This window comes from Emericellopsis cladophorae (genome assembly GCF_022114955.1).
Source record: "Emericellopsis cladophorae strain MUM 19.33 chromosome Unknown NODE_74_length_81678_cov_111_986887, whole genome shotgun sequence".
Classification (NCBI taxonomy): Eukaryota; Fungi; Ascomycota; class Sordariomycetes; order Hypocreales; family Bionectriaceae; genus Emericellopsis; species Emericellopsis cladophorae.
In genome coordinates, this window is record NW_026250999.1 from 53117 (window position 1) to 77410 (window position 24294).

The 24294-nt window shown below is 53.8% G+C and overlaps 9 protein-coding genes across 9 annotated transcripts; 4 read left to right on the plus strand and 5 right to left on the minus strand.

The window, feature by feature from the left end:
* Positions 1–991: 991 nt before the first annotated feature.
* On the plus strand, positions 992–5781 carry J7T54_008481 (putative carbohydrate esterase family 3 protein; the record flags this gene model as incomplete). Its single annotated transcript, XM_051509893.1, has 10 exons — positions 992–1300; positions 1396–2281; positions 2341–2360; positions 2436–2485; positions 2551–2605; positions 2667–2773; positions 2840–2952; positions 3045–3060; positions 3131–3411; positions 3479–5781. 10 exons carry the CDS (start codon positions 992–994, stop codon positions 5779–5781), a joined length of 4140 nt encoding a protein of 1379 aa, XP_051359159.1.
* Positions 5782–6669: 888 nt separating this feature from the next.
* Positions 6670–6979, minus strand: J7T54_008482 (uncharacterized protein; the record flags this gene model as incomplete). Its single annotated transcript, XM_051509894.1, has 2 exons — positions 6670–6820; positions 6879–6979. The coding sequence occupies 2 exons, from the start codon at positions 6977–6979 to the stop codon at positions 6670–6672; spliced, it is 252 nt and encodes an 83-aa protein (XP_051359160.1).
* A 209-nt stretch (positions 6980–7188) lies between these two features.
* Positions 7189–7983, minus strand: J7T54_008483 (uncharacterized protein; the record flags this gene model as incomplete). Its single annotated transcript, XM_051509895.1, has 2 exons — positions 7189–7476; positions 7876–7983. 2 exons carry the CDS (start codon positions 7981–7983, stop codon positions 7189–7191), a joined length of 396 nt encoding a protein of 131 aa, XP_051359161.1.
* A 954-nt stretch (positions 7984–8937) lies between these two features.
* J7T54_008484 (NADP-dependent oxidoreductase domain-containing protein) lies at positions 8938–11313 on the minus strand (the record flags this gene model as incomplete). The annotated part of the gene is made up of 8 exons (XM_051509896.1): positions 8938–8972; positions 9024–9132; positions 9369–9623; positions 9686–9769; positions 9848–9934; positions 10014–10130; positions 10191–10361; positions 10414–11313. 8 exons carry the CDS (start codon positions 11311–11313, stop codon positions 8938–8940), a joined length of 1758 nt encoding a protein of 585 aa, XP_051359162.1.
* Positions 11314–11924: 611 nt separating this feature from the next.
* On the plus strand, positions 11925–14178 carry J7T54_008485 (Protein priB; the record flags this gene model as incomplete). The annotated part of the gene is made up of 6 exons (XM_051509897.1): positions 11925–12088; positions 12179–12538; positions 12591–13022; positions 13076–13353; positions 13424–13671; positions 13756–14178. The coding sequence occupies 6 exons, from the start codon at positions 11925–11927 to the stop codon at positions 14176–14178; spliced, it is 1905 nt and encodes a 634-aa protein (XP_051359163.1).
* A 182-nt stretch (positions 14179–14360) lies between these two features.
* J7T54_008486 (uncharacterized protein) lies at positions 14361–14812 on the minus strand (the record flags this gene model as incomplete). The annotated part of the gene is made up of 2 exons (XM_051509898.1): positions 14361–14560; positions 14650–14812. 2 exons carry the CDS (start codon positions 14810–14812, stop codon positions 14361–14363), a joined length of 363 nt encoding a protein of 120 aa, XP_051359164.1.
* A 798-nt stretch (positions 14813–15610) lies between these two features.
* Positions 15611–17719, plus strand: J7T54_008487 (amino acid permease/ SLC12A domain-containing protein; the record flags this gene model as incomplete). The annotated part of the gene is made up of 8 exons (XM_051509899.1): positions 15611–15758; positions 15833–16039; positions 16136–16290; positions 16343–16692; positions 16739–17169; positions 17238–17318; positions 17394–17471; positions 17544–17719. 8 exons carry the CDS (start codon positions 15611–15613, stop codon positions 17717–17719), a joined length of 1626 nt encoding a protein of 541 aa, XP_051359165.1.
* A 2999-nt stretch (positions 17720–20718) lies between these two features.
* On the plus strand, positions 20719–21621 carry J7T54_008488 (uncharacterized protein; the record flags this gene model as incomplete). The annotated part of the gene is made up of 1 exon (XM_051509900.1): positions 20719–21621. The coding sequence occupies one exon, from the start codon at positions 20719–20721 to the stop codon at positions 21619–21621; it is 903 nt and encodes a 300-aa protein (XP_051359166.1).
* A 695-nt stretch (positions 21622–22316) lies between these two features.
* Positions 22317–22670, minus strand: J7T54_008489 (uncharacterized protein; the record flags this gene model as incomplete). Its single annotated transcript, XM_051509902.1, has 1 exon — positions 22317–22670. The coding sequence occupies one exon, from the start codon at positions 22668–22670 to the stop codon at positions 22317–22319; it is 354 nt and encodes a 117-aa protein (XP_051359167.1).
* Between the last annotated feature and the right edge of the window lie 1624 nt (positions 22671–24294).

Consider the following 24294-nt stretch of genomic DNA (forward strand, 5'->3'; position numbering starts at 1 on the left):
TCAAACCACAGGCCGAATTTCTCGCGCATATCTAATCAGGCTAGGAGTGGGCCCACTGTCAAAAAGGCCAGCAGTGCTGACAGCCAAGAAAAGCAGACATTCCTCGACTTCATGTTTGCTGACAGAATGATCCAGTGGCTGGCCGAAAAAGGGAGTGTCTGCGACAGGGGTCCTTGGGCATCCTCCCCTCGCGTCATGCTTCGCAGGCTGGCAGGTATAGTAGATTCAACATGATTTTATCGCACATTTTGAGGTTGAAATGGAAATGGAACTTTGGAAGCTCATATAACAGCTTATTACTGCATCAGTAGCGTAGGATTTTGTATAGTGAGCAAGTATCGAGTGTCGCGTGTGTAGTGCTATATTTGGACTTAATCTTGTATAACTCTAGATTAGCTGCGCCCGTTTCGCTTTACGCCTAAAGACGTGCATTAGAGGATTGTCTTGGCTTCCTATTCCTGCTTTGCCAAGCCGACGAGCGGGGTAAAACAAAACGTCAACCATGTTGGTCGCGTGATTATTTACTACTACATGTAGATATGCAGGGCAGTAAGGCCGGCGACGGCCTCGCCCTACTACACACGCATCGCAAAATGCGTATTCCGACACAAAATTTCGAAGTTGACGTCTTTCCTGCTCAACACATTGATCCACGGGAAAGATACTGTGAACTGGCAGATGTTGAGCTCGAGCGGACTAAAGTGCGGCACGGCGTCGAGGCGGGTTGCTGTGTCCGCCAAGAGCGTCGAAGGAATATGCGTCGACGAGATAGGTGTCTGGGCATTGATCCTGCGAGCATGGATGTAGGATACCTCGGCAACGTATTTCTCAGGGGTTAAAGATCAGCTGCTTATGCATTTCCAATTGCAGAGTCGACAATGTCGCAGAATTCAGGTATAAGACCAGGGCGGGGCCCGAGAGAGTTTGGAACCCAAGCTACAGTTGCGCTTCATCACTACACAGACCGACTCAAGGCTGTGTCGCTTCAAGAATGAAGCTTTCAGCCACGCTTGCTGGCTTTGGCCTGGGAGTCTTCACGCTCCTCGGGTCCGTGGCCGCTCACCCCTTTTCTCCCGACACGACATCGCTGTCCGGATTGGGCAATCATCTTTCCCGGCGTGCTGACCCCGGAGAGTTTTATCTCAGGATCATGCCACTTGGGGCCTCAATTACGGCTGGAGACTTTTCGCAAGATAACGGAAAGAACGGATATCGTAAATTTACTCGCGACAAGCTCCGATCAGATGGCTGGGACGTCAACATGGTGGGCAACTTTAACTCGGGCTCTATGAGTGACAATGTATGTCCCTTACCCAGACCTGATTTTGAGCATCCTGTCGAAGGCTGTCCCATATTGTTACGATTTGGCTGACGCGAGGTATTCGACCGTATTAGGACCACGAAGGAGTTAGCGGTGACCGCGTCGATCAAGTCGAGGATCGCGCCAGAGGCTCGTGTCGAGTCTGGCTTCCAAACGTTGTGCTCATCAACGCCGGTACGAATGATGCCAACCAAAACTGGGATGTCGACCGGACAGGTTTGCGCATGCAAGAACTCATCAACACCATCATTGCCGAAGTTCCTGATGCAGTGATCGTTCTTTCGACGCTTCTGCCTACGAGTAATGGGGAATCACAGGCTAGGGTCAATCGCATCAATGACCAGTATCGTCAAGTACTCCGTGAATTCGTGCCCGTGGATGAGGACGGGCAAGAGGAGCCCAATCCGAGTATCAAGGTGGTACTAGCGGACATGGCAAGCTTCCTCACTCTCGATGACATCCACGACGGCATACACCCCGACATCGAGGGCGAGAAGAAGATGGCAGCTGTGTGGGTCTGGGCCATCAACTATGCCAACGAAAAGGGCTGGATCACGGAGCCGACTGACTCTGGCAAATTCGACGACGCCCAACCCAGCAGGACCTGCCGAAAGGAACTAGGAAGCGGCGCGTTTGACTACCGCAGCGGTCGACAAGTTCTGTACGCTCGCGCCGGTGAGATTAAAAACGACGGCACTTACAGGCATTCCGGCATTCCTCGGGACGACCGCGCCGGCGATATCCCCGACGTTGAAGATGATGGATCGTTGTGGTTTGCACAGCTAGTCAATCGCGGCGGCGCTCACAAGCTGGGCGAAATTGACGAGATGATTGTCGCAAAGTCCGATAGCTCCACATCTGATAGTTCGCCGAGGAAGTTCACCATGTTTGTCAACTATGGAGGCGCGACTTTCCCGGAGCAGCACGAGATTACTGTTCCCGACTCTTGCTCAAACGAGGGTGAGTTCTCTGCACGTATTTTGAGAATATTGAACATGTACTGATTCAGATGTTCGCAGCCATTCGATGGGGCGATCTGGTGAGTACATCAACAGCAGAAGGCGCGACTCACAGCGTCCATTTATCCGGCTGCTAACCTCTCCAACTCATTTAGAACGGCGATGGACTCGATGACTTTATCTGCATCTTTGCCAACGGTGAGATGTAAGCATCACCCAGCTCTTTCGGGAACTGTGTGGGATCTGTCGCTAACGTGCCTTGTTGTACAGGCATGCGTCTTTGAACGAGGGCGGGAACCCCCCAACCTTCAGACAGCTCGGTCTGGTTCGTCTCCTTGTCGCAGCCCCAACACCAGGAAAATGAAATACTGACCTCTTCTGTGCAGTATAAAAGCCCTGAACTTGGAAAAGGACGTGATCGCGTTCGTCTGGGAGATATCGACGGCGACGGGAGGCTTGATTATTGTGTCATGCCCGACACCGGTGATGTCCAGTATGTCTCGAAAGCTATGATGGCACAAACTGTCCGAGGCAAGGGAAGCTAACGTTGGACATGCAGTTGCTGGAGGAACGGAGGCCTCGGCGCCAAAGCAGCCTACTGGCAAGATCTAGGATCTGGTGGCCCGGTGTTCACAGCCAAGGGCATGGGCGATATGAGAGGTGTCCAATTTGGTAAGCAAAGTTCAGCCCGATCTACGGATCAGGTGCCGCGAAACCGAGAGTCGCGCGGTCTTTGAAAATCTACTAACCTTGTTTCTGTATAGTCGACATCAACAACGAGTAAGTCTCTATCCTGGAATAAGCCACCACGTTTCTAGGCGCTCTGAGCTGACATGCCTGCGAAACACAGTGGCCGCTATGACTGGCTGTGGATGAGCACGACAGGCCGTGTCACAACATGGATCAACCAGCGCGGCTCAGGTAAGGGCATGGTGCCAAGCTGGCTCAAGGCCGCCAATGATGGCATTACACACGGAGGGATGGGAACCGACATTGGCGACAATCGCGAACATGTCCGCTTTGGCCGATTGTGGGATGGACGACCAAGTTACATCCACTGGGAGATCGACGATGGCCATCTCACATTCGACGTGTGGGAGAACCGTGGAAGCGGTGGAAAGCATCAGAAAGGTGAGTTCCACCGGGTCAAGCGGAGAGTCGATCGTTGAAGCATGTGCTAACAGACGGACCCAAAAAGGCGACGGTATTTTCTGGGGAGACGTGACGGGATCCGGCTTCGACGACTATGTTTGGATTCGCTCCAACGGTGAAGTCACCGTGTTCCCAAACGTTTACGACCAGAGCACTTCATCTGACAGGTACTACCGGGAGGACACCAACGCTTGGGGCCTCCCCAGCGCCACACTCAACACTGGCTTGGACCGTCGTGCGCTGCACGTTGGGGACTGGGATGGTGATGGGAAAGCCGATATTATCGGCGTGGACCGAGAAACGGGCGGCGTCAAAATCTGGTACAGCAACTGGGACGGCACCAACTTCAACTGGGACCCACAGGACCACAGGAGCACCACAAACGGCTGGTGCACCGAAGGCTGGGGACTTCTCCCCGGCGACCACGGAGCCCACTTTGCTGATGTTACGGGGTCCAAGAAGGTCGACTATCTCTGCATGAAGCCCGACGGCACTACGACAGCCTGGTTGAGAGACTTCTCGGATAGACCGTGGAGAAACGTCGGCCAGGTCAAGTACACAGAGGACCTCGACCGCGCAAACTTCCGCTTCGCAGACATTGACGGCGATGGAAAGGCCGACATGGTGCATACCGACAAGTTTACTGGCAACGCGCGCGTGTGGTACGCTGTAGGGGAGCGAAGCGACCCAGAGAACAACGGAGGCAGTGCTATGGAATGGGAACGGCCACAACTGCTCTTTTCGGGTGCCGCTAGAGGAGAGGACACATTCTTCCCCGAGCTCTCAGGCCAGGGTCGTGGTGACATGGTCTGGATCGACCCAACCTCTGCCCATGCTTGGATTTCATTCAACTCCTGCGCCGCCGGGGGCGATGACGGAGAGGAGACACCTGCCGACCCAGGGCTGCCTGAGTATAACCCACCGGACAACCCTGGGCCCGGACCAGGCGACAGCTGGTTCTGCGATGGGAATGCCGGCACCTGGGACGAGGACATGTGGTTCGCACACGGCGTCGGAACCTGGTTCCTGCAGAGGAGCGAATCCTACTACGCCGTTGACAGGGACTGGCCGCGGAACGAGGGCAGTGAGGAGATTGAGGGCGTCCCGCGGATCATTGCCAAGTTCGACGGTTTCAATCAGGACGACATCTGGAACTGGCCTGCCTCGTGCAGAGACATTTCCATGACTTGTACCTTGGATGAGGATCACCTGTCTGACGATGACAAGTGCCCAAGGCATGAGGAGCGCGCCTTTGTCCTATGGTCGCTTCGGAATGTTGCCAGGAATCTTCAGCACTTTTATGAAGTCTTCTACCGTGGACTCTTCCTCGCGGATTTCGACGTACCGGGGAGTGCCGAGGACTTTGTCGACGGAGGCGCTGGAGACATAGGCCTGGAAACCGCTGGCCTCCTGACCGTCGCAGCCGGCATGTTCACAAGTCTTGGTGCTGTGGCCGCCCCGGGTGCTGGAGTCGCCCTGAACACGTTTGCCGGTATTGTGACCATGGCTGCTGGGATGGCAGGCGGCACAAGCGGTCCGCCCGAGGACGTCCGCTTCAGCAATTTTGCCGACATCAGCACCCTCCTTGGCGATCTTGGCGAATGGTTTGGCGAGCGCATGGGCGCCTACTTTGACGATCTTCTTTCGAGGACCCCGTCTGATGACGACTTTGACGAGGGAATGAGGCTTGCCCGCCTTCTGCAGGACGGCGGCTTTGCGAACCAGGACTCGGTAGTCGATACCAGTGCGACGGACATTCGGAACGTGATCTTTGCGTCCATCATAAGCGAGATCTGGAACGCGCAGCAGGTCGCCATCATCAAATGGTCCAACGACGGATGGGTCGCCAACGACTGGGGCTTCTCTCCTTGCTACGGCGACCAAGAGGACTTGGGCATGGGCAGCCACATCGCCTGCGTTAACGAGAGGAACTTTGCCATCGGTCGTTTCGACAAACCCGGCGACCGGAACCCCTGGGCCAGGAACTGGCCCGATGTGGGTCAGGATGAAGATACGCTAGGCAAGTACGATCTCAACCACGTCGAAGTCATCAACGCTGCCGAGCGCATGCAGGAGCGCGCGCAGAGTTACAAGCCGCGGCGGGACTTTGACGCGCTGAAAGACGTGTTCGAAGACATACAGAATGACCCCACTGCGGCGGACAGGCTGAACAGGCTAAAACAGATCAACGTGCCAGTTTGCGACATGGACTTGGTGGACGACCCCGACATGACCTGGCCGACCATCGGATACTGCCAAGAGGACACTCGGAGTCGCGGCTGCTTCTGGGAACTGATTGACAAGAACTGCAAAAAGCTGAGCTTGGGGGGGATGCAGTGGCCATACTAGACAATGTTATCATTAGTTACCTGAGAAATAGCAGAGTAATATGAGCCATACTCGGATCTGTTCGCGCACTTGACTTGGAGTTGAAGGAACATATTTCCCCACAGGATGGCCCGGGTCGTTTCTGGGTGGACACCTGCTGCATCGGCAAAACGCACCCGATTGAAATGCCAGTCCAGCATCACGACGTTTTGCTGGTATCGTGGTGCGTCTCACTACCCTGTGTACATGTCACACGTATCAGCCAGCGGCGAGCAAGCCAATACCCGATCAGCAGTTTGGAGTTGCAACGGCGACGACAAGAACACCTCGGACGCGACTGCCGTTAGATGTCGAGATTCATCATGTGTAATGGCCTCTGATTCATGGCGATGGCAACTGGGATACCCAATCAAAGGTCGAGCCAAACTCTGCGATTATTGTATCCATCACCTCTCTGGGTATCTTGACGCTCTCCAGCCGCTCCTCTGGGCTCTGGCGCTCGTGCCGATTGAGGATTCGGTTCACTTCGCCTGTGCGTGCCTGGCTCGCTTCTCGGAGGCTATCGCGAACTATGGGCTGGGAAAGTTTCGCAGCATCCCAGAACATGAAGGCTCGTTCTCGGAGTGGAGCGTTCAGGATCCCTTCGTGGCTTATCTCCAGGTAGACATCCTGGTCCGAACGTTTGAATGAATAGTAACCCAAGGATGTGTGGCGAGGATCGTCATCATCCGTGATATCACCTAGTACCATAGTCCGGAGTCCAGTCGCGGGTGCCTGATCCACCGCCTCTGGGAGAAAATCCCGCCTAAGCGGGCTGTTCCTCCGGATGATATCTTTACGTTCGTCATTGTCGGCGAGGAGCAGCTCACGGGGCAACACAGAGCCCAGCGATGCCAGTTAGCTCGCTATCTAGGGAAACCTGAACCTGCCATCCCTGGAGAAGAGATCCAGATCGAGCAGGTCGAGGAAGCCAAAGCTCACCATGCTATCGTCGTCGTTGTCGGCGGCGGCGACGGGGCTGCCCTCTCGCTCAGACTTGTCGGATCTGCCGGGTGGCTCACTATCGTCCCGAGGCTGGATCGGCTGCCGAAGAGGGACCAAGCGAATCCATGATCAACGGCTCGGCTAGGGTGGGGTGGCTGGGGCTGCTGCGAACGCCGGGAGCCGAGAGAACAGCCTCCACGGCTTGGTCTTCAAGACGGTCGATGAGTCCCTCCATACAGGACGTAAAATAGTGGAGCTCATCTCTTCAACCTCCCACGGTTCTATGTGAGCTAGAAACTGGGCGAACTGTAGGTCGGCAGGGAAAAGCTAGTGGCGTAGAACGGAATGGTCGACGGGAAACACCAGAGAGTGGAGCTCGTATCTGAAGAACGCCCCCTGGAATCTCGCCCGCTCAGAGGACGACAGGGTCAATCCTACACCCTGCTAGCCGTCGGGCTTCGTGGCCAGGGCTCGCATCGCTCGAGAGCAGTAATCGACGAAGTACGAGATGCGCGAGTAGAGGCGCCGAAGGGCAGTCATGGCCGCCGCATCTGCGGGAAACTCGAGCAAGGAGCCAGCCTGGAGGTAGCGGTCGATATAGCGTTCCAGAACTTCTGTCTGCGTATCCGGACTGGGAGTGGCGGGGACATTAAGGATGGCGAGCGTATGGTGGAGGACGGTGGGCGCGATGGCATTTCGGAGAACCGATGAGAGGATGAAGATCCGCGCCGACTCATAAGCTCGAAGCAGGGGCTCGACAGGCCGACGAGCGAAAAGAGGTCGCGCGGGCAGTCTACCTCTTGCAGGATCAGGGACAAAACTTGGATTGGGACAAGATGCAGAGACATCGGACAATCGCGACTGCAGTGGACTCCCCTGCGGCTCCTTCCTCAAAAAAACAAAAAGAAAAAAAGAGGGAATAGGAAAAGACATGGGGTGAGGGCGGGAACGCGCGCCTAGAGACTACGAAGAGAAGCGCCGCCCGGAGAGGTGGATGCCCAAGACCGGGACAGGGATCACAGCGCGAAGTACGCGCCGTGGTGTGGATCTTTTCGCTCCGGTCCGTCGCGCTTCTCCATCACGCTTCTCCTCCACATTCACAGATGGCGCATAAGAGCGTCTTGCACCCACCCAGTCACGCGTCGAAGATGAGTGGTGGTACAATGCGTGTGCTCTCTGCAGAACGGCCGCATAGCTCTGGAAGCCGCAAGCATCGACGTTCCCTTTCCTCGAGCGCATTCTCAGACGACGGGGCAGCTCACCGGACGGCGAAACGACACAAGATCGCGCATTCTACTGTTCCACCGCCTGCATTCTGGAACGGCTTGTCCGAAGTGCCGCTCTGCGCGAGTGCTTTGCGAGAGCTAGATCGAAGGAATAAACAGCGAGAGACAGAGAGAGTCAGCTCGAGGGAACGCCAAAGTCGTCCCTGACACGACGCGCTGCTGCCGACCACAAGGACCGTCTACAGCCCGCCGATCAATTCCTCAGCCGCTATGCGACGCCATATCCAAACGACATGAGGCCTTTTGAGAAATGTGGTGGCCCTAGCCTGACTGACCTTCGAGGGGTGGGTCACGCTTGTCGTCCACTCATCTGCCAAGCTGACACGCAGTAGTGCCGCGCACCACCTATCGAAGACACCGAAGGCGGAATGACCTCTCGCCAACCAAGCCTTGAGAAACGATAGCGAGGCTCCCGGTCTCCTGTGAAGCGTGGCTCAACAAATACAACGACGACGCGAAGTACTGGACAATACGACCGAGCCTTCCATTAACACCTTGTCGATCACCACATCTACCCGAACAGGCACAGGTATCCCGATGGCCAGGCTCTACCACAGCTGGCGAACCTTGACGAGATCGGAGAAATTCTGCTACGAAGCCAGCGCTCTCTCTCTCCCTCCCAATATTCGGAGTGACAGCTCGAAGGGTTCGAGAAGACTTGGAGGACCACATCATTCCTTCTACCCAAGGCGACCTTCCGATTGCTCCAAATTGGGTTCTTCAAACTAAAAGGCCCGACGGAACCTTTTCAGTCGCGTCTCGGCAAGCTTGCTTTGTTCGTGCACTAGGCGCGAGAGGCATCCATAGCCTGCAGACACACAACGCGCCGGAGCCACAGTACCACAATAAGGCTTACACGCTCACGTCGGTCTATCACTGTGGGCAACTCAAGATCTACGCCAGCTACTCAATCGAGCCTCGTAATCCGGGAGAGGAACCTAGCTATGCCATGTCACAGATTAGTGCAATTTCTGCGACAGGGGACTCTGAGACCTTTCGGAAAGACGCTGCAGCGTATCGAGCTGCCAGGAATTGGGCCAAGCTGATGAGAGATGAGGCGATTGAGAAAGCCAACAAGGTCGCCAAGGACAAAGCTGATGGCCTATGCCTAAGCTTGGTCAGCGTTGCATCTGCCGCAACCACAGAGCCCGCAAGCCAGGACACTGTCACAAACCATGGCTCAAATAGGGCATCACCTCTTTACGATTCGGTCACGTCCACAAATCCAAAATCTGAAGAAAGGACATAGTAAACCCGGCCCTCGCTGGGTCACCGAGCTTATCGATATTCCCCACCACAGTCGCCCATGAATTCCAACATCTGTTGCCTCTGACTCACTGCCAGAATCCCGTCAATCTGCGCCTTGTCCTCCCTGTCCAGGGACCAGCCAAAGCTAGCCGCGTTCTCCTCAATGTGCTCGCTAATACCTACGCGTGTGCCGACAAGGACGGCACCGACGTAGGGGAAGTCAAGCACCCACCGGGTCGCCACGTTGGAGATACTGACACCATGCTTGGTGGCGATGGCGGCGAGAACTTGCAGGAGCTGCTGGAACAGGGACCAGCCACCCCATGCACGTATGACGCCGTGGTACTGCCTTGGGCGTTAGACACGGAGACGGAGAACAACGTGGACGGGTCTCATGACCGACATACCTTGCGTTGGCTGGGAGTGATGGACTCCTCGTAGAGGCCCGGCTCTGGCTTTCCGACCCACTTGTCGGACAGGAAACCACCACACTAGATTGCACGCGCGTTGTTAGAGGGTGGTGATCAACGAGACACTAGGGACTCCTGTGAGACCATTGGGCATCTTACCAGTGTCCCGTACGTTAGGAGCTTCACGCCGTGCTTCTCACAGACGGCGCCCATCAAGGCGGTGGGCCGGGAGTCGACTAGCGAGAACTATCCTGCGCGTCAGAATCAAAACTCTCACTGAACAGGGGCTTGACTATACCTGAACCTGATTCGTGTGGATCTTGACTCCGGCAGCGATGACCTTCTCAAGGTGCTCCGTGTCAAAGTTGCACAGGCCCAGCGTTGGCACTCTCTCGTCCTCTACGATGAACTTGAGGGCGTCGAGGTACTGCACGTCATTGTACTGTCGTCCTGTAAGCTTCCGCTTCCAACAGCCAAGAAACCGAGAAAAGGGACATCATACATCTTGCCAGTGGAATTGCAGCAGATCGAGACGTTCCGACTGGAGTCTCCGACACCTCTCCGTAATGTTGGCCTTGATGGCATCCTTCGTCACGGTCATGGGGTGAAAGACGCAGAGCTTTGTCGCTGCGAATATTCTGTCCCGACGAGGACTCGAAGACAGAAACATGCCCTGCGCGCGAAGCCAATGAGCACAGACCTATGCATACGAGTGTTCAACTTACCACCAGGATCTCGGCGTCACCATAGTGGTCGGCCATGTCAAAGGCAGTGAGGCCGCTCGTGACGTGGGAGGAGAGGTGTGAGATGATCTTCGACGTGGGCGCCGAACCCCATGCGGAGCTGGACAGCTGCCAGAGCCCGGCGAAAATACGGGGCAGTTGTCGGCCGTTGAGCGCAAACGTCTCGTATTCGTTACCATGGCCATCGCTGTTGTTGGCGGTGGCGGCCTCTGCTGGCGCGGCGGTCTCCTTGTCCTGGAGACTGGCTTTCTCACCCAGCATGCCGGCCGTGGCGAGAAACGCCCTCGTGTAGGGAAACTCGAGTCTTTGCTCGGCAGTCATGGCGTGGCAGTCGCGCAGGGTCTGGTGTAGGCCCGTAACCGCTTCCCGGTCGTCGCTGGACAGAGCGCTCCGCCCCCGATCCGAAACGAGTGACTTTTCTATAGCGGTCACGGCCTGGACAACATCGCCATCGACAGCCGCCAGAAAGTCGTCGCGGAGTGCGTTTGGTATGGCGTCTTTGTCGCCCTGGGAGGTCGGTACACACATCTGGACAGCCTGAATCGCGAGATCGCCAAGCAAAGGCAGGCTCTGGAAACAGAGTCCGCACCCAATCATACATCGGATGCTCTGCAGCCGCGTCTTGAGCGTCTCCAGCCCGCTCTTGCTGTCTGGTGTTGGACTCGTCTTGGTGTCGGAGTTGGTCATCATTGCGGCCGTGATGTATCTCCTCGTTTCCGCCTCAAAGGTTGACACCGCACTGGGATGGGCTGCCAGTAGGGACCTCATGATAATGCGCAGTCCGGCAGGCGACATGTTGGTGATGATGGTGTCGGTCATCATGTTGACATGGGCGCTCTTGGCAACGCCGGGCCCTTTCAAGGTCGCGACGTCCATCTTCATGGTGGCTCTGGCTGCACTGTCGTGTACAAGCCCACTCTGGTGGAATAGTCGAGTGTCCGCAGCGTTGGGTACTTGGAGAACTTCTTTACTTTGTAGCCGGGCGGTCTAGTGGTTGTAGGTAATCAGCATTGGGCGAACACTCTCTGTCTACCGACCAAAAGTGCCGAGTCATCCAGATCCCATTCAGAGCTGATAGCGATGGGGATGTATTTGGAGACTCAGGACTCAGAAATACGACCCACCGCCAACCGGTCAATCAAACCACGCCGGCGTTCTTTGCACTCCCGCAGAGTCCAGCCGACCGGTTACCCGCTTCCGGTATCGCCACTGCGTCTCCGAACACAGTGGACTGCGACGGCGACTGCGGGGACCCATTCGAGGCATTAATAATGCCTGCAGTAATCAAGATACCGATAGTCATTTACCCTGTCGCTATCTGGCCGCGTCGGCAATCCCCTGTCCACTCATAACACGGCCTATCGTTTTGGTTGCCGCCCGGTGTTATAAGACCGATCGTCGGGCCGGTCTTTTCGACCGTCCTCGCGGACTGCTGGCGACTGCACCGCAGCTGCTCGAATCAATCGCTCCCCGAACACCAGACTGCAGCGGCCATGCCTGAGGAACGAACTCGACCAGCCCGGGCGTGCATGCCCTGCAGGCGCATCAAGACGAGGTGCATGTTGCAGACGGGCGAGGCTCGGTGTCAGCGATGTGCGCGCAAGTCTCTGGACTGCGTGTTTCAGGAACATCAGCGCGGGAGGAGGCCTGGTACAAGGTCAGTCTCGTATTGCTCCGTCCGATTCTGTTGAGCCTGCATAGCGGAGAGGCGAGTGTCGGTGACCAATTTTCATTAACGCACTCAAAGGTTGTCAAAGGGCAACGCCACAACACTCTCGCAGTCTCCAGTCTCCTACCCGCCTCACGGACTCACGACAAATAATGCTATCGCCTCTTCTGCTGCGGCTGCCGTGCCTGGTCCTCCACAGACCTCCCACTCTCATCGGCAGGTGTTGGACGTCCCGGCTTGGGAGACAGGGCCCCTGCAGCCGTCGGGTCTGCTGGACCGTGCCATGTCCAGGGGCCGCTTCACGCTGCGAAATATCCTCAGCACTACTGATTCCGCCGTTCCTGACCGAGGTGCTGGCCCGTCCTCTTCCTTGCCGTCTGCGGACCCTGTACAGCGCGGCCTCCTTAGCTTGTCGGCGGCCTCATCGCTCTTCAACAGGTAGCCAACTACCCCATGCGTTCAAGCAGTAGCATTGCTAACAATGAGCCAGCTTCATGGCCAACTTGAACCCCTACATCAGCCAGCTGGACCCGCAGCTGCACACCCTCGCATATGTCAGGCACAAGTCGCCGTTTCTGATGTCGGCTATCTTGGCTGTCGCCGCCAGGGTCTTCAACCCGCCCCTGCATGAGCGCCTGCTGTCGTACGCCGAGGATCTGCTTGTCGATGGCTTCCGACGCGGGCGCAAGTCGACCGAGACGGCACAAGCTGTCGTGATCCTCACGTACTGGAAGACGCCCGACGACGACCGTGCCTGGATCTCGCTCGGCTATGCCGTCCGCATGGGCATGGAACTGGGCTGGCACCGGCTGACGCGATACACGGGCAACAGCACCGGCGGTAGTTCAATGACAGAGACGCAGAAGCTCGAGGTCCGCAACCGCGAGCGCACGTGGCACGTCCTCTTCGTGTACGATCGGAGGTGAGCAGTCCGTTTTTATCCCAAGGTCCGTCAAAGGCTCATGGGGACTCTAGCATGAGCCTCCAGACAGGCAAACCATGGATGATTGAGCGCAGTGACTTTACAGAGTCCGTAGAGGCGTGGTGCAGGGACCCGCTCGCGGCGCCGGGTGACTCCCTCTTGGGGGCCTTTGTCGTATTGCGCCTCCTGACCTCGGAGGTGTTCAAGCTGCTGGGAGACCGTCCGAGTAAGGGCGGTAGCGGCCGCCTCTATCCTCTCGAGTCGTTGTTGGCCGTGATCAAGGGGAGGATTGAGGAGTGGGAAGCAAAATGGATCGAGGCGGCTTCGCAGGGTAAGTTAAGCCCATTGCAACCTGAAGCTGACTGAAATTTGTCTGTCCTTGCTGACCTGTGTTGTTGCAGAGAGCTGTCATCGATTTCTCATCCACTTCTATGGAGCCCATCTCCGTCTCCAGCTGTTCTCGCTACCGCTTCAGGAGGTCTTGTCGCGCAAGGAGCAGGATCTGTTCCTCAACTTTGAGGCCTTCTGGACGAGCTACTCGAGCGCCCTCGAGATGCTGCGTCTGCTTTGCCGCTTCTCATCGTGCGTTCACCTTGCTCAGGATTCCGTTCACGTCATGACGGCGTACTGCGTCACCTTTCTCATCAAGGTCAGTCCCTCTTTTCCTCCTTGTTGGCAGAATGTGTGTGTGTGTGAAATCCGTAATATTGACATTTCGCGTTCTCTTCAAAAGATCATATCTGTTCCGTCCTCTATCACAGCACAGATCGAGCCCGAAATTGGCGATGCCATCCGGGGCGCCGCCCGAGCGCTGCGCCAACACCCAGTCTTGCCAGGCACGAGCTGCGCCCTACAAGCCGAGTTTCTCGACAGGATCATCGCCCGGTACTTTTTGAAGAAAAGTGAGCAAGACCATGGTGAACCTACCCCTGTTGCCCGCAAGGAACAGGCAAGCCACGTACACCAGCTGCCTAGTGACGGAGGGGTTTCCCTCATGCGTGACTGGGCCGTTGCTGCCACGTCGGTGCCAGGTGCGGGCGTCTTCCTTGACGACGACTTTGGGGGCCTTGACGCCATCTTCGGTGAGGGCGCCCTCTGGGGTGGTGCGGCCACAGAGGCTGAACCTGTATGCCAGGAGGGTAGCTTCTACACGTAGGTTGCGCACCTTCGAGCGAGTGAAGCCCAAGACACAGCGCAATATGTACATGTCAAGGTACCATGAGCATCAACATGATGTGGATTGGAAGATGTGTTCGCAGACTGTCTCGCCATTTTGTGACGGACACTTTTCATGATTTTCACATTTACATGCCGGGCACCACTCTCGTTCTATCCAAGTTATGTACAAGATGGTGTCGATGGTGTGTTCAGGGGCAAGACGGTCGTCTCGGAATGCCTGAAGACACGAAGACCTTCCCGGACGATTCTGAGCTGCGACGGACAATTGGGATCCGGACAAGCAATTAGGGCATCCGTCGTCATCCAGTCGTTGGCGTCGGTGACTCGTTGCTTGGCTGGGAGCAGAGGGAGCACGGACGCTGTCAACCTGTCAGCTTTGTTCGCTCCTATCTCGATCTTCCAGCTCGCTCCTCGTCTCCTCGTCGGGGTCTGTCGCCACATTACATACCTAGGCTGTAGATGCTGATGCCCTGACCGGGTGGCAAATGGAGCATCTCGCCCTGGAGGGTGAAGTAGTCTCCCTCGCGGGCCCCACACATGATTCTCTCGCCTGCAGGGCACGAGACCTCGACCCGGAGGTCATAGAGCTTGAACGAGTCGTCAGTCGCCATGTCTGCCCCAAAGTTACTCCAGTCGTCTGAGTGGACTTGGGTCTGACGCCGTAGATTTGTTGGCCACGTGCGAGACCTGGGCTTTTAATCCGGAATGGCTGCCACTTTGACATGAGCATGAATCGTGCGTCGCCCGCTATCGCTGTCTACGAGGTGCGGGGCAGCGAGTCGTTCGTGATAGCTTGTCGCCACCGGTGCACGGCATCCATCGGGACTCGGGAGGGGCGATGACCGGCGGACTTGAAGTTGTTGCCGGCGACTTGTCCTGTCGGCGATCTAACCAAGTCGCCGGCAATCTAGTTTAGCCCAGGGGTATGCCCGACGCCGGCGTCTAGCGGTCAAGGAGACCAAGTCCCGCCTCCAACGACCATTCATAGCATTCTCTTTACCCTGGTCTTATCAAGGCGAACACCAAAGCTAGAATGAAAAGATAAGCGGAGATAACGAGGAGGCTAGAACTACCCCATAGTCCACGAGCTGCCGTGCCCACATGGCCTGCGGGCGCGGCTATGGAACTTGGGCGAGGCTATCCAAGTACATGACATGATAGCCATTGCTCTTCGGATAGGGTCATCCTTCTCCAAAGGTGCTCGCCCCTCGTCTTCAAATATTCCTGACTGGCTCTTGCCTTGACATTCAAAGGTCGACTAGACGATTTATCTCTTGAACTCCCGGTCTGCACATCACTCTATTCAACTGTGTCTTCCTGCTATTTCTCTCAACCGCACCTGTGGACAGACAAGTCTACGGCCACGCGCGCGCGCCTCAGACACTTGTGATATTCCACTAGTCTCGACCATGGAGGACCCCAAGAGCTCCAGCGCTTTCATCGCGGCCACTGACATGGAGGCCAGCCTCAGCGGCCATGGCTCTATCCGCGCTGAGCCGCCCGAGGAGATCAAGCGCGACCTGAGTTCTCGACACATCAACATGATTGCCATTGCTGGTATGATTGTAAGTTCTCCTGGGTGGAAAATGTACCACTTGGATGAAACATGCTGACAGTTGACAAGGGAACAGGTCTCTTCCTTGGGTCTGGCAAGGTGCTTTCCATCGCTGGTCCCGCTGGCGCTCTTCTCGCCTACACCTTCATGGGTCTTGTCACGCTCGGAGTCTCCTATACCACTGGCGAGATCACCACTTTTATGCCCAAGACTGGCGGTTTCGTCCGTCACGCGACGCACTTTGTTGAGCCCGCGCTCGGAGCCGCTGTCGGCTGGAACTTCTGTAAGTCTTTTTTGGTTTTGTGCTTTTTTTGTTTTTCGCTCCCAGAGAATGCTCCCCTGGGCCATCCTGACTCCTGAGCTGACCGTTTTCCCGCAGGGTACACGATGGCAATTGTGGTCCCGACAGACATGAGCGCAGCAGCAACCATCATCCAGTTCTGGAACACATCTGTCCATCCGGCCGTGTGGATCACCATCTTTTCGGTCTGCATCGTCGTCCTCAACTTCCTGGGTGTCAGGCTTTATGGAGAGGTGAGACTCAACTGCAGTGCCTTGCTGGCATGTCTGGCTGACCGAAACACAGTCCGAAGTCATCTTTGCCTCCCTAAAAATCATGCTTATCATTGCCCTGATTATCGGTGGGCTCGTTATCGACCTCGGCGGCGGTCCTGATGGAAAACGCATCGGATTCGCCTACTGGGAGAACCCGGGCGCCTTCAACGAATACATCATGACGGGATCCGCCGGACGCTTCCTGGCCTTTTGGAAGGTCTTGCTCACCGCTGCCTTCAGCTTTGGAAATGTTCAAATCGTCGCCATCTCCGGTTCCGAGACACGCAACCCCCGCAAGATTATCCCGGCCGCAACTCGCAAGACCTTTCTGCGCGTCTTTCTCTTCTATTTCCTCAGCATCCTCATTGTTGGCATGATCGTGTAAGTCGCCCCCTCCAGTCTAGGAGCCTCGAACTGAAACCTGCAGTAAATACAATGACCCCTCGCTCTCTTTGTCAACTGGCAACGCAGCCCAGTCACCATTTGTCATTGCCTTTGAGCGCGCCGGCGTATCTGTCCTCCCCTCCATTATCAATGGCGTAGTCTGCACCTCAGCCATCAGTGCTGGGTCGGCCTGTATCTTTTTCGCTTCGCGCACACTCTACGGACTCAGCCGCGACGGCCACGCCCCAGCCTTCCTCCAGAAGTGCAACCGATATGGTACACCTCACTATGCGGTGGGAATGACCTGCCTCCTCCTCCCGCTTGTCTACCTCAACGTCGGCAATGACTCATCCGTCGTCTTTGGATGGTTCGTCAACATCACGACCGTGTCAGGCCTGATTGGCTGGGTTGTCATTCAAGTCACGTACCTCCGCTTCTACGCCGGACTGAAAGCACAGGGTTACTCGCGAGATCGTCAGTCCGCCACTCCCCAGCAGAGCGAAGGCACGACAGAAATTTGCTAATAGTGGTTGTGCAACTAGAACTTCCGTATCGCAGCCCTGGTCAGCCATATGTCGCATGGGCCACGCTGATTGCCAACGTCCTAGTCCTACTCACGTCGGGTTCGTCCCCATATGGCCTTGCGAGGTTTCGAGCCTCATCATGGCACAAGAGCTTCAACGCTGACCGAGAAACAGGATTCGACGTCTTTGTCGACGGTAATTTTACGGCCGCGGGCTTCTTGACCTGCTATCTTAATTTGGCTATCTTTGCCGGTAAGTCGCGGAGACTTCTCCTGACGTTCATAGTGCATGAAGAGTTGAGGCTAACCTACGCCGCAATGACAGTGCTCTATGTGTTCTTCAAGTTCTGGTACAAGTCAAAGATCATCCCACTCGACGTGATGGATCTTAAGACTGAGTTTGAGGCTATTCGGAGGGAGAAGGAGGAAGAGGCCCAGTTGGGCAGCCCGGACGACGGGAAATTCAAGACCATTGTCACTAAGATTCGCAACTGGATCTAGTAATCTGCGGACGGAGATAAAATTATTTGTGTATCAACTATCGACGTATTATTGTTGTATTAATAAGGTGCCTAGCTAGCTTTCGGACACTGCACTGGCCCCCAGCACGTCTGCCTTGAATGACATCCAGTACGACTCCTCTGCCCACTTTCTCAATCGTTGGGGAGAGACGAGAAGCATATAGATGCCTTGCTCAGAACGTGTATCTCCAATCTGCAGCGGCGGCCGAAAGACGACCGCTATATCATCCTCACCTAGAGTCGAGGCGACGAATTGCCAATCATGACCCTGGACAAGCATCCCAGCCAGAAAGTCTAACGTAAGCAAAGCCCTGCCTCCCCAGCGTAAGCTCCTCCACTGGGCCGAGTGCCATGTGGCGATTTGGAGCAAAGCGGCATCATATTGCTCCCTATGACGCTTAGTCTCTATATATACTGCAATCGGACGCTTGCTCAATGTTCCCCACTCTGTATGGTTAACAGAATCGCCCAGACGCAGCTTGTTGAGGGCGTCGATGGCGCCCTGGTCTTCGGCAAGATTGGGACGAATGGTGAGACAAAAGTCAACCATCTTGCTCGGCGCGTCTTTCGGTCGATATGGCGGTAAGAGTCCGGCGTTGAGGCTGCTTGGATGAGCAAGTGACGATCCAGAAGCAAAAGGAATGCTCACCAATACTCAGAGTCAAGCGTGCCAGTCCCGCTCGAATCTTCCGATAGCACCCAAACCAGCAATCGCGTATGAACATCCATATTCCACAACGATTCCCCTTTCCCGTTGGTGTCGCATTCGTCGGCTCGGTCCAATATGCGACGAACAAAAGAACGAGGGGGGTAGCGCAGAGCAGCCGTTTTCGGGTAATCGCGGAAGAAGTAGTAGGGAATTTCGGGGTCCGCAAGATGCATACTGTTATTCAAGGCCAATTGGGGATCACGGGGATGACAGGCCTACCTCTTGTTTCAACGAGTGCGCCAGTATTCCATCACCGTCGTAAATGCGCTTCAATTCCCCGCCGCAGGGCAAGAAGCGACGATGGCTGCGGAACATTCGCAAAATTGACCTGCGGAAGCCCGACAGCTGCAGCTCAGCGTGACCAATCTGTTATGTCGCAGAGGATGTACGCGATACTTTGAACGATTTGTTGGATGATGTATATGATGATGTCGACGCGATGCGTCTTCCCTGTCGTCTAACGGGTACGACGTCTTGCTAGCGCGAGGCGTCAGGTCGAGTTCGCGCATCTGTGCTTGGTCTGCCGCATCTCGTGTTCGCTTGGATAGTGATATTGACATTAGAATTTGTCCAGAAGCTTCGCGCTCAATTCTCGTACTCGGAGATGTAGAGACGGACGGGGTGGGCAAACATCGTCGGAGAGCGGTTTTGCGCTCTGCTATCGTACATGTATTTTTCTTAGTGCTATCGCCAGCCGTATGATATCGTTGGAGTCTCGGTCGATTCTTTGGTCGTTCGAAATCATTAATGTTCCCTTTGGCGTGCACGACCGCAGCATCAACAGAGCTGAGCCAAAGCAGGATGCGAGGGTCACCACTCATATCGGGTGGAGTTGGTGATTAATAGAGCAAATGCGCTGCAGCCATTTGAATATTATTTGTTGATTTGTGACAATCCGTAAGGTGGTGAGGCGTGATCGAGGAGTCAAATTGGGCCGGTTACAATCGACACCGCTGTCTTTTGCAGGGCGGTCTGTATTACGACAGGTCACCTGTGATGCCCTACGGCGAACAACTGCCAGCCTCTCCTGAAGCCTTAGGACTATCAATGTCGCTGTTCGAGACAAATGCGACGCTTAAATAAATCCCTCAGTCTGGTCGTAAATTGCTAGCAAACTCTGTGAAAGAAGAAGGCGTAGTAAATATTTAGCGTTGCCCAATCACATACTCTCCCTGTGATTTCCAAGCACAAACCTCGTAATAACCAATTCTTTCGTAGTTGCGATTCCTTTCAGCTGATCATGGCTCCTGCTGCTCCATCATTCTGAGTGAGTGAGGGAGATTTGGACACCAATCTTGAATGCGATCTTGAATTGAAGTCGCCAGGGCTGCGCAGGATGACGACCCATGGCTAGTGAAGTACCAGAAGCTCAGGACTTCTCGCAAGGGCTGCATTGACGTTGCAGGCCAAACGTGACCAACGTAGTCTTTGCTTCCGATTGATCTTCACTTGCTTGCTCAAAGACCAAAGTGTCAGATTCTATGTCTGCTTCTGAGATCCAAACATTTTCGCGGGCCGGAATTATTGCGTCTAGGCGGACACCAAGCTCTCCAGAGGCCACGTCCTGAAACCTTCAAGGTAAGCCGAACAGTTTTGTTGCCAGTGTCCGCCGCTGCATGCCGTTCTCGAAGAACCCGGTGCTCTGGTCGTGGAGTGGGGAACAAATGCCGCAAGCGAGACCAGAAGAGACGACTACCAACGGGAGACCAAGAGCGCGGAGTCTCTAGCGCTCACCAAGGTACAAGTTCATCATAGGCCAAATCAATCACTCTGGTAATGCATGCGGCATCGAGATCGTGAGGATAATGAATGAAAGAAAGGAGTGAAAGCAAGGACAAAGAAGAACCTCACGTGGTTAATGCATAAGGCCGCGAATGAGCATTTCATTCTGACAAGATGGTTGTCAATTAGCGCAGCCACGAAACTCTAAAAGAAACGAACAGACTCTCGGACGTCGAATGAGATGCCACTGGTGAGTCAGTGACCAATAGCAGCCTTGCCAAATAGAACCAACGGCGTTCCCGTGTTAGATAGTGAGTAGGTAGTTGCCGGCAGACCTCGAGCTAACTTTGTGGCTTGCCTGAAGAAGGGAGGACCTCCTTGTATGGCCCAGGGTAATAAATTCAGCTGGCTCGCAGGAGATAATCTGCCGAGACGATTCTTTTGTTTTCATCGCATCTCAATAGACTGCCAAATGGAGTCCATCCTCTTATTCTACTACTCTTCACCATACCCCGCACGTGCGGCCTGACGACACCGGCAACATCAACATGGCCGGAGAGTCGGGTCCAATATCAGCTCCGCTTCCTATTAATATGACAATAGCTGGTTTCTTCGGCATTGCCTGCTACAATTGCATCGAGATCCTGCTTCTTCTGATTGACCGGTTCAAAAGACACAATGGTCTATATTTCTGGAGCATGCTGGTCACCACCCTGGGAATCCTCCTCCACTCCATCGTCGTACTCCTTCGCTATTACGACTTGGGATCAAACTTCGTCCTCGCCGCCCTCACTTGCATTGGCTGGTACGGTATGGTCACAGGTTTTTCTGTCGTCCTATACTCGCGCCTCCACCTGGTCGTGCCGGACGAGTCTCGGACCCGCTGGGTCCTGATCATGATTATCATCAGCTTCTGCGTCTTCCACGTTCCCGTCACCATTCTTTTCCTGGGCACAAACACCCGCCACACTGAGGTATTCATCGGGGCATTTCGTATATACGAGCGCGTCCAGCTTGCAGGGTTTTGCGTCCAGGAGTGCATCATCTCGGGGTTTTATATCCTCGAAACTATTCGCACACTCAAGCCGATACTCGCTATTAAGTTACCCAAGGAGCGGAAGATGACTAGATATCTTATCATTGTTAATACTCTTGTCATTATCCTCGACATCAGCCTGCTATTCACCCAGTACGCAGGGCATTTCCAGATCCAGACGACATACAAGCCCGTCGTCTATAGTATCAAGCTGAAGATGGAATTTGTCATCCTCAATAGGCTGCTTCGCGTGCTCCAGCTCGGCGGCTACGGCCACTGGCGCTTTCTAGACGCAGGTATAATCGAGCCGGGGGGGTCAGGGGCCAACTCCGGGCAAGATGGCCTGCAGCTGCAAGGAATTTCTGACCTTATAGAGCGTCCTTTAGCAGCTGAAGTGCCTAGCCGCACAACTTGATAGACAAGTATAATTGATGACCTACCTCGGGCCCAGCATTTCAACAATCTCCCAACCACCTCTGACGCAATTTCTCCATCTATAACTCTTTAGCGTGCGTATCGAGGAGGCTGTTTAATGTGTCTTGCCACCACTGGCGATTACGATATCCATGCCATGCAGCCGTGTAATTCCTAGTAGAACGGGTACAACCCTGCGAATTCCCAGTCAATGACACCAACAACCTCAGTGCTGTGTCGCGATCAAACTCAGATAGCGTTATCCACCGCTTTGGGAGGTCGTCACCGTGTATGCGCTCCAAGACAATGTATGCCGATTGTTGTGGACAAAGGAACAGTGCACTCTCGGGACGGGAATAGAGCTGTTAGTGGAAATGAACTGTATTGTGGCTGCTTCGGTGAGATGAACGTAGGGACCAGTCTTGACGATAAGATTCGGGGAAATTTGTCGTCCAAAGCCACCCGCCTTATAGTAATGCGCTGTCGTCTGAAAGGCGACTCGGGTCAAAAGGCGACGAGGGGGTGTTTCGTATAGCTAAATGCCCAGTGCCCTCATGCTCAGCCGATGTGTTATCGATTGGCGGTACACATGTCATAGTGATGAGAGTATAGAAGAAGGCTTCGAGACTGGTACACAGTCAGCAGGCAATCTCTAATGAAGTCGCCATGGAGCCTTCGCGTCTCATTGTACTCCCGCTATGTGCTCGTATACCTCGAACACGGTGCCCAAGCCATAGCGACCTCCCTCCCGTTGGCGTGCCAAGCTATCAACGACTTGTTTTCGCCGCTGAGGTGGGCTAGCAGCGTTCTTTCAAAGACCGCGACTATCTCCTCCGTCTTGCTGAACAACCAGTTGATGCTGGGCAGGTGTCGCGTGCGCCTCTGCTGCCTCTGCTCAAGCCTCTGCATGGCGAAGCAGAGTTTATCGCTTATTTCGCGCGTCTTGGTCAAGTCTCCCCACCATGATGGGCATTCTTGAGCGATTTGGACCATAAGCTCGTTGATTCTGCCTTGCGTGGCGGCTAGAGATGCCGTTGTGTTCGGCGCCATGTTGTTAGGCGATGCGGTGACCCATGCTCCCAAGATCAGCTGGGCTGAAATTCTGAATGAGGATGCCTAGAAGCACCAGTGCCACGGGGCCCAGTCCGGAGGGCTTCCAGCTTGATAGGAAAAACAAGCGCGAGCGGGGAGTGGGCGGAATTATTCCTTATTTGTGATAGTATACAAGAAATCTGTCTGATTGGCGTTTAGCGGCGGTAGCTTGGCGATCGTTTTTCCTGAGATCATTTAACGTGGTCCACCACTGAGCGACGCACACCCCTGAGCGACGCACTTTTCCACGACTATAGGATAAAGAACATTAATTATACTACTATAATAACTATAAAACACCGAAACTATTCAGACTTATATATATTAGATACTTCTGTATCTTCCTAGCACATACGCGTATTATACCTAGGCTTTCTATACTTACTATAACGCCGTAGAGCCCTCTCTGTCCTAGTCCGTTGATTATTATTCTTACGCGTTTTATACTCTACCTATTCCTATACCTCCTTCTAGGCTAGTATATTATATATATCTCCTATAGTAAGTAATCCTCTAAAATATATATATGTTTTCTTAGCCCTCTAGTGCTTATTAAGTACCTTATTTACCTTCTATAATATATATATCTTAGCTATTATAAGGGTAACCGAGTACGCTAATACCTATGTCCTTTTCGTAAGCTAGTCGATAGTAATAAGAATTAATATTAATAAGCTTCTTTAATAACGGGTAATCTGATTTTTAATATATTCGGATTACGAGATTACTTTTATTAGGTTCTATAGCGTCTAGGAGTACTAAGGATCGGTAGCTACGGAAGGGGGATTAGTTAGTATTAGCGTCCGTAACTTAATATCTAGCTTAGATATTATAGCTTTAGGGTCAAAAGGTACTAGGCCTATACCTCTAAAACTTCCTTTATTATTACTCTTTATTATAGCGGTAAAGTAAGCGGCTTTAAAAGCGAGGAAGAACTCGACCTTAGTAATATAGTTAATATACGCTCTAATAAAGTACTCGATTTCCCGACCGTATACTTTCTTTAAGGTACTAAAATACCTAATATCGAGTAGCTAGGTTAGATAAAATAAGTAAGTAAATAGGCTAATAATAATAATATTATTCTCTTTATAAAAGGCTTCGAACTAGGCCGACTAGTAGCTCTTATACCTATCGAGTATAATTATCCGATATATACCTTTTATACGAGACTTTATATACTTATCGAAATATTTAATCTATTCGAGGCCGGTCTTATTATCTATCTACCTATTAGAAGTTAGTTTAATAGCCTAGTCGAGTAAGAGGCCGCCTTTTATATACTAGTTAGCGAGGTAGTACGCGCCTTAAATAATAAGAAATAGCGGGAGGCACTACCTTTCGCTATTAATATACTTAATTATTATCGCTTATTCCCGATTACTAGGCTAAACTACCTTACCTCTTCTATATCGATCGGTATATATTATTACTATAGATATATCAATAACGCCTATTATAAAGCCAGTCTTATCGAAGTTATAGAAGTCGTAGTTATAGATACTATATTTCGCCCTTATATTATATATAAGCTTAAACTACGCGCGAATAAGCTCTAGATCTTCGTAAAAGGCTCTTTAAA